Genomic DNA, 14,588 nt, shown 5'->3' on the forward strand with positions numbered 1-14,588 from the left:
AATACTCACCTACCTGCATATTTGACACTTCATTTTACGAACGAAGAAGCAAACCAGCTGTCCCCGCTGGATACTGCTGCTGTTGTCTGAGTGGCATGACGGAGACTAGTCACGCATGAGTGAGTTGGCTATACGTTTGTTGCATTTTTATGACCTCATTTACTGGCACCCGTCCATAAAACAGTGCCGCCGTGCTCTTCGTCAGGCCATAAATACGAACTGGAGAAAAATTCCGAATGGAAGAAGTCGTGTGGCCATGAAACCATTGTACCTGCAGCCTGTCTAATCTTCAGCTGTCCATTACTGCAGGCTCAATTATGACATAATGACTCACTGCAGGCTGATTTTCAACAGTTTACTGTATAAGGAGTTTTGGTGCAGATACATATGCAGCTGTCCATCCTGCAGGAATTGCAGACAACCCAGATACCAAAAATATAACTATTTGTTTGTGTGGAGACACTGTCTTTATGGATATTTATGCCTGTGCATGTTGCCTTTGAACCCTGCTTCTGTGAATTCTCTGCTATTTCAATCCTGTATGTAGAGGTCAGCCTCTGAATGTCCTATTCAGACAAACAATCACATGCTTGCAGGAATTCCGATGGGAAAAAAGAAAAAAACATTTATAATTTCCCCTCGATAGCAGATATGTGTGTGGCCCTGTGATCAGTAGCTTGTCGTGCCTCGGTCCCATGGGAAAATGTTGCACTCTGATAATTCACACTTTATTTGGACTAGCAAACATACAATGACCCAAATACTCTGTTGAAACCTCAAGCGACTTCACTCCCTGCACTTCATTCTGCCGTTTTTTGTTCCCTTTCAACAAAAGCAGGAAAGGCAGTCATGTGATATCTAATCATGTCTGTGAGGTCCCTGTTTTAATGTGTCAGAAGTGCCAGGATCCAGGAAGCAAAACACATGGCTTGCAGTGAAGATTAGGCTCTGTGCCTCAGCTCTGCTCTTTATAGCTTCTGGCTTGCCTTTTTCTTCAATTAGTAGGCTTAGTTTTTTTGCCAGGAAGACAATGACATCATGCCTTTGGCTGCCTTTCCGCTGTGCTATTCACACAACTGAATAAGAAGGGAGCAATACAAAAATAGCTGCAATCACAGTGCAATAATATTGGGTTTTCAAAAGATTGATCAATTGTTTCTCTTTTACATTTACCATGCAAAGAACTTGCTGAAATTCCATGAACACATGTACGTGGACGGTGTCTTCAACACCAGCCAACATCTCCAGACCTAATTTCGCACGTGTGAAGGGATCCCAGAAAGATTCTTAATCATTTCTGCTCTCATCAACACAGAGTCACATCAAGCAAAGTCCAGCACCAAATGACCAATCGATCAGGGCCTTTGCGGGGCGGTGCCACTGGTACGCTTATTACAGCACTTCCTGCAATGTGGGAACTCAGCACTTCTCCATCCACACTCCGGAGCGTATTGTGAGCCAATAATGCTGAGCTCCTGGCTTTTTATTATTGCAGACCCAAAACCCAGTGAACCATTGTAATAAGGGGCCTACTCCTGTCCACTTAAGTCTTGTGTTCCAAAATGGTGCTGTTAAGCTTTAATACTATGCTCGTGTCTTTCAGATTGAACCAGCAGGCATCTTCCAGAGCTTCTTATAGGAAAAAAATTCAATGGCCTCAGATAATTGACCGATAATTGACTGGGTGTGTGACTGATGGAGCTTTGGTTTGTAACTGGTGTGTGGAAAAGCGATACTTGTCCATTGGTGGTCATTAATGAACTGTGAGGACGTGTACGATTGAGGTAGAGAATTATGCTTTTCAGCATCTCAGATATCAACTCTTTGAGATGAAACAAGTAGGGCTTCCTTTCTCGACTGGCTGAGACCACCTCTGGCAACTGGTTACTGGCTTGTGATGGAACATGGTTCATTGACAATTGGACGTCCTGCATGAAATCAGCATTGAATTAACTTCATTGACATAAATGGCTTGATGTCTGATCTTCTATGAGTTTGTGGGTTGAGGAACTGGTTTTATCTCAGACTTCCACTAAGAGGACCACTGTAGAAATGGAAGACATAGAGATAAATAAATTCAGAAAATTAAGACTTGACTGTAGATTATGTTGAGTAACAACCCTATAAGCCTATAGGACTGACTGAGTAACAGTCCTACAATGTTATTGGACTATGTAGAACTGACAGCCCTATAAGCCTGTTAGGCTCTGAGTAACAGCCCTGTAGGCATAACGGCCTGTGTAAAAGCGACAGCCCAGATGCCTGCCGGCCCGTGTGAACTAGATGGGGGAGGGTTAGGTGCATGACCCACTCTTCACCCATGTGTGCACACACACAGGCTCTTATAATAAACACACAACACACACTGCACTCCAAAAACTGTTCCGAAGGTCGCCATCTGGAATGCACATGATGCAAATGTGTGTGTGTGTTGTATAATAGGGACAGACACACACATACATAAAAACGTACGGCGTTCCAACATCTTCACATTACTTCCATATGGTTCTAATTTAAGGGAAATTTGGGGCAAAAAATTAACTACCAGGAGAACCAAGAAATGGGAAGGAGATATCAGGTTAAGCACACATCCCTGCTCGGCACAGGAAGGTCCACTGACCTTGGAGGCCCTGAAGCTGGTATGTTGCAGGAGTGCAATCTCTAGATCCTCGGTTCTGCTGCTCTGAGCACCGTAGCTGGTCTCCTTACCTGCTTCTACTTTCCATAATGCATCAGTGAATGTTTAATCTGTAACTTTGTCCCTTGTCCTCTTGCATCTGATGTTGTAGGCCATGCGTGAGGAGGATGACACGAGTCCTAGAAAGGCCGCGCATGACAAATGGGTCAGTGCATCACTATTTACTCTATGAAGATTAACTGCGAGATAACTCGCGTCCAGAGGTTAAGGGATTCGGAATAACTTTTCTGTTCCCATGGCGATGCTCGGGCGAGATCAAGCTTGTGTTCGCTGACTGAATACTAAAAAGACATCAGTGTCTTATAGAACTCATTGGTGTAACAATTGAAAGAGATGAATGGGTTTTGGAAAGCGTGGCTCTCTGTGTCGTGGAATTGGCTGCACGGTCACTGCGCCTTGGTGCGTAACTATCAGCTGCAGTAAAGCCAAGTCTTTCTGTGCGAGTCAGAAAGAGGACAATGTCTTATCATTTGCATGCGTCACATTGTTTCGTCGAGCTCTGTTGCTTACATTTCACTCATTACTGGTGTATCTGATAATCTTGGAAGGGAAATGCTGGTGCGGTGGGGGTCACACCCTAACCCACCCAAACAGAAGGGACTGACTCTATGCTCAGCTTGGGGAACGGGCTCTGTCCCACCCCATGTGTTAACGATAAGCTATTTCCTCTTTAGGAACCCTAGTGGAACCCAAAATGAGTGTTTTCTTTTAAATGAATCTGTGTTCAGCTTGCTGGGAGCTCTGGGATTTAGGTTAAAACAGGCTAACACTTGACACAACATTGAACGTTCGGCCACATGGCTGATAACAGCCGAGTCCATGGGGCATAGTGGGTTTATAGGGACGAAGAATGAATGAAGCCATTTTTCTGTATAATTCACAACTGCATTTGTCCTTTTCATAGACTCTACATTCCTCGGGTCCTTCATCACCTTATTTTTTTTTAAGGGTTCATAGAATCATTGTTATTTTTTCCAGTAATGGTATTTTGGGTGTTTTTTCCTGCTTTTCAAATAGCGCTACTGAGTACTGTAGACCACTTCCTGATAATCATCATAAAATTCCACCATGTTGCATAAAATCTGACCAATTCACTGACCTGTGCGTGGTGGGTTCAGATGGGATAGATGGGTGAGTCATTGCTTCAGGCTCTTCTTTTGTCCCCCCCACGCCCCCCCCAAAAAGAAAACACCTTAGTAATGGAATACTGGTTCCATATCAATGAATCACACAAAACAAGCAAGGCCAACCACCGCTCAGTGTAATAAATTACCAGCCAACAGCCCCGTGAAGGAACTGCAGAATAGGGGAGTGTTTGCCAAGCTCAAATGTGAAGTTTGGGGACTGGCACCAGATGCTGGTGACTGGGGGAGCCAGACAATGACAGGGAGACTGTGAAGGTGATGAAAAGAGAGGGGAGGAGAAGAAGGAGACAAATGGAGCTTCCCACTGGCTTACAGGAACAAGTCTGTACCGGACCCACACCCAACCGTGAACAGGCGCTAGTTACAGCACAGGTCCAGCTCGCTTTGGTTCTCCACCACAGAAAGGTCAGCCCAGTAAAAGCATTGGCAACTTTGCAGAGCGACAGTAACCTGAAACTACGAGACTAAAACACTTATTTACTGTTCACATGGTGTACCTCGTGATTTACTACGCGCTGATTCCTGCTAGCACGTCCGTGAGGACCGTGGTGTTATGTTTGCATCAAACTCCGGCAAAATTAGCATTCGCTTTCGTGAATTTGCATGACGAATCCATTCCATTCAGCTGTTGCATGCTACTTTTTCAGGTCTTGGAAATGTTCAATGCATCAGTAGATCGCTATGTCCAATACTACTAATAATGAAAAATATATAGAATACGCAGTTTTTTACGCAGACGCAGATCACCAATCTCTCTATGCATTTCGACCAATCCAGCGGTGGGGATGCAACCGGCTCGGTTTAGTCATGCGTCTAGTAAGCAGGGCCTTGTCTGCGTGGGTCTGGCTTGCATAATTTACAATGGAAAACCATCCCTTTGATTTACAGCTCAGGTACGACTCAGTTTTTGGTGCCAGTGGAAAAGCGCCAAAAGGCAAAGGGAGAACAGCTGTGAAGGAGGATGGGGCGGGTTCTAGAAGCACATTATCTCACCGGACCAATCTAGGGTGTGATCTGTTTATCGTTTCAAACAGTGTGCATCAGAATAATGAGTGCAGTGGTCAAATTCCCACTGTAGTGGTTAACTGTCCATAAATCTGCATGTGGGCGTGATCGGCGTGTGAGTGCGCCCCGCGATGGGCTGGCGCCCCGTCCTGGGTTGTTCTCTGCCTTGCATCTATAGCCTCTGGGACAACCTCCGGACCCCCCATGACCCTGAATTGGATAAGCGGTTACAGAAAATGGGTGGATGGTTGAATGGGTGGATGGTTGACTCTGTGGCATCATCACCTCCACAGCTAGCATGCAGTGCACTTCCTGGAATAGACCCTCGCTCACACAGTTCTGGGATCTGAGACCAAGAAGCACTTTCTAACCCGTGGCCCCATTTATAATGAATAACCCACAACCTAATTATAATGAACAATCCATCCATTTTCCAAACCGCTTATCCTACTGTGTGGCGGAGGGTCTGGAGCCTATCCCGGAAGCAATGGGCACGAGGCAGGGAACAACCCAGGATTTAGCAACTCCAATTAGCCTCAGCATGTTTTTGTACTGTGGAGGGAAACCGGAGTACCCAGAGGAAACCCCACGACGACATGGGGAGAACATGCAAACTCCGCACACATGTGACCCAGGCGGAGACTTGAACCCGGGTCACAGAGGTGTGAGGTAACAGTGCTAACCACTGCACCACCATGCCGCCCCCATAATTAACAATTCTTAAGTAAATTTCAGATCATTATGGATAATAATCACTGTAAATCACAAAGTACCCTATGTCTGTTCAATATAAATCCCCAAATCAAAATAAATGAGTCTGACACCATTCATATATCATTGATATAAAATTTAAGATTTCACACTTTCATCCTCTTGTCCATCCATCCATCTTTCTACTGCTTGTCCAGGACATGAAGCACAGGCGACGAATAATCAAATCCAGCCCTGGAGATGTGAGACGACGGTGTTTCGGTCTCTTAGCACTATTGCATTTTCAGACTGAAGCTGTACCGTCTGCACTGAGGGCTTCAAGTCGGCTTCCCTTCATCTCAGTGTTTAACATTACTGGAGGTGGCCCTACAGCTGAGAAGTCAATCTGAAGAAATCTGGGATTCCACCCCCTCCCACCGTGGTCACTCATGACAAAAATTTCTGAGCTGGGAGTGGCGATTCCTGACATTACATTTCGCTGGGGGGGGGGCTAATTGTGAAATACGGTAAAAATCGTGTCCCGCAACGGCTCAAAACGGGACGTTTCACAATCAACAATACAATATATTGTTTTTAAAGTTGCTATACTGCACATTTAAGTAAACTGCTTTAATTAAACAATAATTACCAACGTCAAACACCAAAGTGCACAGACTTCAACATTAGGAGTCAATGTGAGTTATTAGCAGTTAACAAGCAACTACCTGTGCATTGCTATAGAGGTAATTACCCTATTTGTTGCAAACATATGAGTGCTAGAATTTACTTCTGGGCAAAGGAATCCCACAGTACTGTCATTCAGCCATTTGAGATCTTTGCTTGTGTCCTCAAGACATCGTCACACCTTTACTGAATTACGATGAATTGAAATATAATCCTTAAAATTGTAATCTTATTATTTTAAAACGCAAATTGGTCTAACTATAAGTATTTCATTTGTGTAATCAGATTAGGTAATCCAGATTATGTGCAGTGCGTTGCTACACATCCCTGCGGACTCTCCCAGAACGGGAGGTAGCTCGGTTCAAGTTACATCTACTTCAGCTCTGACCAGGATCACAGCGCCACTTCTGTGTACTTTGTGCACTGCACGTTTCGATACTGCACCAGGACCATAATGCATCATTAATTCCACAATGAGCCTAATTTGTGCCCGTCTCCAGCCTCCTATAATCCACAATGTTCTAGGATCACCATCTGTTCCCGACTGAGTGCAGATGATCTTTTTTCAGAACTCAGACATAATTTACCCTATTACCCTTAACTTCAGTGTTGCCAACTTTGGTCAGATTTTTTTGCATGTAAGTTTTATTGCCTTGTAGGGTTTGCAAACTACATCAACTCTTCTGATGTAGCTAATGTCAGGTTTATAATGGAATAATATAGATTTGCCGTAAAATTTCTCGCGTAATCGTGTAAATCTGAAAGCATGGGTCGGATGCGTTGACGACCCTGTAACATACTTACTTCAAATACTAATTTTAAAGTTCTTTATTGTGAAATTGGAAAATATAAAAAAATAATTTACGCTCACTGAAATGCTCAATCATCACTTAATGATGTACATAATATTGCGAAATAATTTATATGGTTCAAAGTCACGCACCCAGGCAACAAAAATAGTAGTTAGTAATCTCCTACATTCGTCGGCGTGATTCAGCATGCAATAGGCATGTCTAAAATGCATTGTCACTTTTAACACTGTCATACATCGATGGTTTCGATCGTAATGTTTTATTTTTGAGACTAGATTCAAATGTCAAAATATCGTTTTTTATCGTTCAACGTTTACATCATTACTGGAAGCAGGACATACTTATATATGTTACTACCAGAAGGGGGGGAGGCAGGTGAAGACTTTCAGGGGTTCCAGGATTAGGGAAAGGGCACATTCCCCCATCCCCCTCGCTCGGCAAAAAATGTTAATTGTCGACACCCCCCAACCCCCCGGACAACTTTTGCAGTCAGGATTGGGCCGCAATGGTATCGGCCCCAGGGGCGCTTGGATGCGCAGTTTTATCCACTAAACATGGTTAATTTTCTTTTAAAGCTGACGTTGCCACCTGTGCCAGCATTTCTTAAAATCTTGTCGTCGGGGGGCAAATTTTAACCCATTTGGCAAAGTTTACATTTTTATCACGCCCACCATTGTGGAAAGAGTAGGAGGGTTCCGAAACTTCAAACAATGTAACCCAAAGGGCTTCTGATCATACTAAGGCGCCTACGGGGATCGGCCATCCATAGCTTCTGATGCCGGCGGGTGGAGCTGCGGTTTTTCCCCGTGCTGCGCCTCCCCGTCCCGCTCCAGTGAAAAGCTGCTTTGGCTAAACGAAGAGGGACCTCGTGTGGTTATCGGCTGCCTGGATGAGCGGCTCGGGCACTTTTATTCTCCTTACAGAAGCGCTGCACATTCCTGCGCTGCAGCTGCGTCGGGATTTATAAAATTTTATGTGAATATCAAGTAGGATCATCCAGAGGCGCACTAAGGTGGCTTTTAATTCGCATGGAAAATAATGGGGAAATTACATCTAGTTTATGTCGATATCCACGATGTCTACGCGGAATTACAATAGAATAAAACCGGATCTGCTGTTTTCCGTGACACGGTCGAATTTCGAGTGAAACGCGAATGTGTTTGGTGGTATTTAAATGCACGAGTTTTTAATTTTTATGACAAGAACATGAAATAGTAAACTTGGAGTGCAGCTATAACCTGTTGTAATTCTTACATCCAGTGTTCATTACAAGAAACCACTGGCAAACATATGGGGCATGCTGGGGATATTCTGGGTGATAATTGTTCAACTTTGTTACCTGCATTTACAGTCCGCTGGTGCTCTCGGGTTTGGAGGATCACAGCGGCGCCCTTAGCGCTAGGAAGAGTGCTGGTTCCGCCCCGCCCCGCCCGCACCGTAGTCCCCAGCTCCGCGAGCGCACGCAGCTGTCTCGCGCCAGTCTCGCAGGACAGCGTGCGACAACCAATGCAGCGGGCGAGCTCGAGAAGTGTGGTCTGTTAATGCTGGGATCAAGCGCCGTACGATGGTAAGGTCGCCTCCAGCGCGCCGCGGTGCATGCTTTCGGTGGCCAGATAGCAATGGGGAGATGGACGGACAGTCGCCGAAGTGACTTTTTAATGCAGCAAGGGCATGCTGGTTAGTGCAGTCTGCGCGCACTGGTCGATCCTCTTAGGGCAGTGATTCCACGTGCAGTTTACCGGCGTTTTAAAGACAACATGCCAACTGACTTAAACTTCACCTCATTGCTGAATGTCTCTGAGCTGACCAATCAGACAAAAGGATGTCACCTTACCAGAACTGCGTTTCAGTTTTATTACCTTCCCACAGTTTACATAATCGTTTTCATCACTGGATTAATAGGTAACAGTTTAGCTATATGGATGTTCATCTTTCACATGAGGCCCTGGAGTGGCATCTCCGTATACATGTTCAATTTGGCTCTGGCTGATTTTTTCTACGTTCTGTCATTGCCCTTCCTAATTTTTTACTACTTTAACAAAACTGACTGGATATTTGGCGACATACTGTGCAAACTGCAGAGGTTTATTTTCCATGTTAACCTCTATGGAAGCATTCTGTTCCTGACGTGCATCAGCATGCACCGGTACACAGGGGTGGTGCATCCGCTGAAGTCACTGGGCAGACTGAAAAAGACAACTGCAATATACACCAGCGCCCTGGTGTGGGTGGTGGTGGTGGTAGGGATCTCCCCCATCCTCTACTACTCCCGGACAGGCTTGAAGAGGAACACAACCACATGCTACGACACCACGACGGAGGATGAGCTGCAGGGCTACTTCTACTACAGCATGTGTACCACTGTGCTTGGCTTCTGCATCCCTTTCATGATCATCTTCGGATGTTACGGGCTCATAGTCAAAGCGCTCATCTTCAACAACATGACAGACTCACCTCTGCGCCGCAAGTCCATCCACCTGGTCATCATTGTGCTGGTCGTCTTCTCCGTCTCCTACTTGCCTTTCCATGTCATGAAGAACTTGAACATGCGTGCCAGGTTGCACTTCCAGAGCCCGGAGATGTGCGACTTCAACGACAAGGTCTACGCCACCTACCAGGTGACCCGTGGCTTGGCCAGCCTCAACAGCTGCGTGGATCCCATTCTCTACTTCTTGGCAGGGGACACGTTCCGGCGGAAGCTATCCCGGGCCACAAAGAAACCCTCGAAAAAGGTAGAGGGGACCCAGTCCAAAAGTGAGGAGACTGCACTCAACAGCCTTCCGGAGAGCATCAATGACGGCAGTATGTGACTCCAAGAGGGGGTCGCTGAGGTTAGGGCATGGCCGACATGCATGCTCTCTTTGGTGAAGGAACATGGCCATTCATTCTTCCTGTGAACCTTCAAAATACACCCTGTTACTGTATTATTTTCATTAAGTCTTGTGATATGTTGTGACTGTGGGTGAAAGATGAGACTGCCCCCTGTTTGTAGGAGCAGGCAGTGCAACACGGCCATAGCATTGCGCTCATTAACATATTAAGTAACTAACCGCTTTCGCTTAAGATCATCACATCGTGGTACAAACGTGATTAATGCATTTTTATTTAGTATGTTCTGTGATCAGTTTTAGTCCAGTTTACTTATGAATATGAATTCTATTGATTCCACTACGGTGGCTGATTAGATCCATTGTGAATTCTTGAAACTTACTGTATGTGAAATATGAAGGGAAAGAGAATATATATCAATTCTGAATATGTCAGTGTAATAATGTAGATGTCATTCTCAAGTTTTAACTCTTTGAGTCACGGGAGCCACTGAGAGAAGAAACATTAGCTGTTCAGTTATTGCATGTGACTAGTATGAAACCTTGGAAACTGGGGACAATTAACAATAAATGTCGTTCCCTCACTTTTTTGAGTTTTGTGTTTGCTTGGCGGCTGGACTTTGGCTCCGAGTCCAGCTCCGTCATTCATCCGACGAAGGTGAGGGTTTGCTTTAATTTCGTCATGGCTGTTTTCAGGGAAGTCAGTGACGACCCTTTTATTGCATGGTAATAGAAAGCCTCCAATTTCCGGGCTGTGCTGCACAAGAACACTGCAGACGGATGAGCCCAACGAACCGGACGATTCTCTGTTGCTCATTGCATTTTCATAGATTTCACTAATAGTTAATGTGAACATTCCGACTTTGTGAGCAGCTTGCGAAGGCAGTAATAAATTCGTTAGCACCCTTTGATTTTAGGTGACTGCAGAGCTACGTCTCCGGGGATTGGGCCGGGTCTGTTCTCCCTTGGTTTCACACGTAACCCTGTGAATTAGTGCAATTTAATGGCCATTCAGCTCCAAATTCGCCTGGGACTTCGCCTCTTCTTTATACAACAGCGTTGCTCAGCTTGGGGTGTCACGCTTAGCCAAGGGTGATTGGAGGAGCCTCTTCCTGCTTTTTTTACCTTTATGGTTTTGTCTTTGTGCCATGAACAAAGCAGCCAAGCCTATTGAGCGACGGTGCAGAGACTCTGGCTGCTGGTCGCCGAGTCTGGCGCCCGCGGACCTGGCAGCGATCCCTTGGGTACGGTGTTCAAACAGAGCGTCTCTCACTTCCTGGTTCATCGGGCGTTAATTCCGTGGCAGGGCTGCTGACTGGTGCTTATTGTCTCAATTGTTGCTGCTGTTGCAAGCGATTTAAATGGCATCATAGTTCTTGGTGGCTTTTTTTCCTTTGGGTGTGAGAAAGAGTGAGAGAGAGTGGACTTGTGCATAAAGAAAGTCACTGGCTTTGGGAGACAGTCTCAGCCTTGAAAGTAAACGCGCTAAGACATGAACAGAGGGGGTCTGGCAAGCCCCCCCCCCCCTCCTGCATTGAGGTCTTCATTGTGATGGGAAGGGCTGGGCCAGCAGGCGCACAACTGTTCCTGTGTATCAGCCCTCTCTGGCCAGGCGGCTGGGGGCCCCAAAGGGTCGAAATAATTACCATCTTATTAGACGCAGATAAAATACTGCTACTTGTGCCCAGAGAATTTTTGAAGGAAGTGATGGGGGTGGGGGAGCTGCCCTTAATTGGCAAATGTGCATCTGTTGGTTTGAGCAGAAGCCTGGGCATTTACGAGGGCGGAACCACAGGTGGAACCGATTGGCTTAAAAACAACTAACCTGATTGGTGTAACCTTTCCTTTGGTCAGAGGGAAGCCAATGAGTCAGCTCTGAACTATTGCATAACTCCAGTAAGAAAGCAGTGATTATTCTGCTTCCCTTTGACCTTGAGGCTCGACTTGACCAGTGAGCAAGCAGGTTTGCTTGTGTGGACATCGGGCTGCTGTGTTGTAGGTGTGTATAATTATGCTTAATTGGCCCGTTTGTGTTTTATGGGTGTTTCATGACGTGTGTTATGCATGTCTTGTGAATGTGGTCTATTCAGTTGTGTTGCGTGCTGTGTGCACACATAAAGGGGGAAATGTCAGCATTCGTTTTCATTTTTAATTGGTGCCCCGCCAGATCAACAAGGAAGCAATTTTGCAGTGTGTTTATTTCTTGTGCATTCCAGTTGTGATTTTGGATTTGCTATAATGACTTTGTCTGTCTTTCATTGTTGCTGACATGCAGGGGAGCCACTAGAGATTTTGGGTCCCATGAAAGCATATCATATTGGGCCCCCAACCCAAACCACTCCTATTATGTTCCCTGTTTTAGGGCCCTTAGAATTGTCCAAACTCCCTACACCCCCACACCCCTTTGGTGCCCCTGCTGACTTGACACAAAGCCTCTTTACCTCTGCAAATAGTAAATTAGCAAGAAACAGTAGGGTGTGAGCTGTCTTCAGGTGACCTTGATGTCTCAAACAGCTGCTTGGATCTGCAGTGAGTTGGGTTTGATTGAGATGCTTTGCTTGCTACCAGGTAATGAGTCTCTTCATGTAGATCAAATGCAGTTTCTGGGTTGTCTTGTATTTCTGCTGGTTTTTCCCCCAAGATGTGGTACTGGGGTGTTAAACTTGATCAATAAACTCAATTGGGGGGGGCAATATGGCCAAAATGTCATATCACAATATTTTTGGGTAGAATCATGATCCATGATATCTTTTTTTTTTTTTTTTTTTACAGCCCAACCAGATTGGAATGTATGTAGTGATGTTATTTAACTATTTAATCTCTTAATCGGCCATTCTATCCTTACAAGAAATACTACTTGTACCATTATAATAATAAGCTTAATTATTACGGTTTGCAAAATATTGTACATAAAAGGAACTCACTCTTTGTTTACAACAAATACAAATATTAATATATAAAATTGGTTGTGTTGTCACCTGTCATACAAACTGTATTCTTAGTAAGTTTCCAAATTACTGTAGATTGGTCCACGTTGGACTTCGCAAATCTATAGTCGAAATAGAATCTTTTGTTGGATCCAATTCTTCCTCGTCATCCATTCTGCATACTGTTTGACAGCATAGCCAGCTGCCACATGCAAAAATTGTAGCAGTCTGGTGTGTGTGTGTGTGTGTGTGTTTGCATGTGTATAGAATGTATATATGTATTTGGATTGAAAACTGGTTAACGGACAGGAAGCAGTGAGTAGTTATTAGAGGCACAAAGTCATAGTGGGGTACCGCAAGGTTCAATTTTAGGACCACTGTTATTCCTAATTTACATTAACAATATTGACACAAATACATACAGTAAACTGGGTAAATATGACACCAAGGTGGGTAGTGTAGTCATCTTCTGATTTCTTTTGCTAGTCACAACTAAGTCTTGCAGCTGTTGATGTCACTTTTCCTGCCCCAGACCATTTCTGATTGCTGTTGCTTCCTGTCTGCCTTTTTCTCTGTAAACAGTAAGTCACTCCATGCTTAGAAACATCTAACATTTTGGCTATTTGAGAGAATTCTTCTTTACTCAAAATTTGCATGGTTTTACTTTTTTATTTTTTGTTAAATCCCAGGGTGGGCCCAAACTTCTGGGCTGTAGTGTATGTGTGTGTGTCTGTGGATATATTTTTGTTACGTTAATTGACTTTTCTAACCAGTTAGCTAAGTCCTTAGTTCATGATCTAGTCACTGAGACAGATAATTGAATAAGAAGTTATTACGCAGGCTGAGAGGCTGTGCCGGCTTTGTTTCACATCGGTCTGTTTTTCATGTAGCACTGTTGCAGCCTCTGAACACACAGGCAATGCGTGACAGGCGCTTTCCGGTTCGTTCTGTCGTTATAATAATAGCGTGAGGTTGGGCAGTTTTCGCTGGGCAGGCATTGGAAGCTGAGCTTATGCCTTGTCGACTCCTCAGACGATTTGCTTGTAATGTGCTATTTGAACTTATACATAAGTTACGACTAAAATCGATTGCGAAATAAAAGTAAATGTATTTGTTGTGCTTTATCCTGATTCTTGCGATAACTCTGAAACGCTTTTTTGTGGATAAAGTTGCGACCAGTCGCAATTAACGATAATGCCCACTACTAAACTCTGTGGCTGTGACTTTAAGACCATTAAGGATCAAATCAAACAGGCAGAGAGGAACTCTGGCTACTGCTACTGTGGGAGCAAGTGGTCCTGAACAGAGCTGCTGAGGACGTGTGAGAACTTGCTTATGCTCGTACTCCTGTCCCGTATGAGTCATTTTTCAGGTGGAGGACCAGTTACACAAGTGTAATCATGCCGCAATACACTGTGTGCGGTGTGATGCACAGCACTGAGCACGGAGGACAGAGTCTTGGGGACGGTCTGAGGTAACTGAGAGGAACGTGAAAACTCTGGGGAGCCCCCAGGTCAGCGTGGCCCCTAGGCAGCTGAAATGTTCCTCTGCTTGGCTGCTCGATCAGAGGACCCAAGATACTGCTAGAAATCAAGAAGCTGTCGGGATTTTTTTGGAAAAGCTGCGACTCTCATCTCTTGTAACGTGCACTGGAGAAAGCTGTACAGGATGTGTGCATCGTCTTGAATATAATGGCTTTTATTTATTGGATAAATTGAGTACATTCTGTCTGAGGTTTACTTGAGCCTCGTTCCCTGCGCGGTCTCAGATAAGCTCCATCCTCCCTCCTCAACCTTAAC

At 44.9% G+C, this 14,588-nt stretch overlaps 1 protein-coding gene and 1 long non-coding RNA gene across 2 annotated transcripts; one reads left to right on the top strand and one right to left on the bottom strand.

Annotated features, from left to right (window-relative positions):
• Positions 1-511: 511 nt before the first annotated feature.
• On the bottom strand, positions 512-8,447 carry LOC125711541 (uncharacterized). Its single transcript, XR_007383034.1, has 4 exons — positions 8,374-8,447; positions 3,798-3,852; positions 2,710-2,817; positions 512-2,044 (listed from the first exon to the last, which is right to left on the bottom strand). It is a non-coding gene; the product is annotated as an uncharacterized LOC125711541 (long non-coding RNA).
• Positions 8,448-8,558: 111 nt separating this feature from the next.
• On the top strand, positions 8,559-10,446 carry p2ry1 (purinergic receptor P2Y1). The gene has a single exon (XM_048980528.1). The coding sequence runs from the start codon at positions 8,792-8,794 to the stop codon at positions 9,842-9,844; it is 1,053 nt and encodes a 350-aa protein (XP_048836485.1). The 5' UTR covers positions 8,559-8,791; the 3' UTR covers positions 9,845-10,446.
• The last annotated feature ends 4,142 nt before the right edge of the window (positions 10,447-14,588 follow it).

Source organism: Brienomyrus brachyistius, chromosome 17, assembly GCF_023856365.1.
Source record: "Brienomyrus brachyistius isolate T26 chromosome 17, BBRACH_0.4, whole genome shotgun sequence".
Lineage (NCBI taxonomy): Eukaryota > Metazoa > Chordata > Actinopteri > Osteoglossiformes > Mormyridae > Brienomyrus > Brienomyrus brachyistius.

Excerpts from the sequence above, each read along its gene's own strand:
- p2ry1 (XM_048980528.1), top strand. The coding sequence starts at position 8,792 with ATGCCAACTGACTTAAACTTCACCTCATTGCTGAATGTCTCTGAGCTG.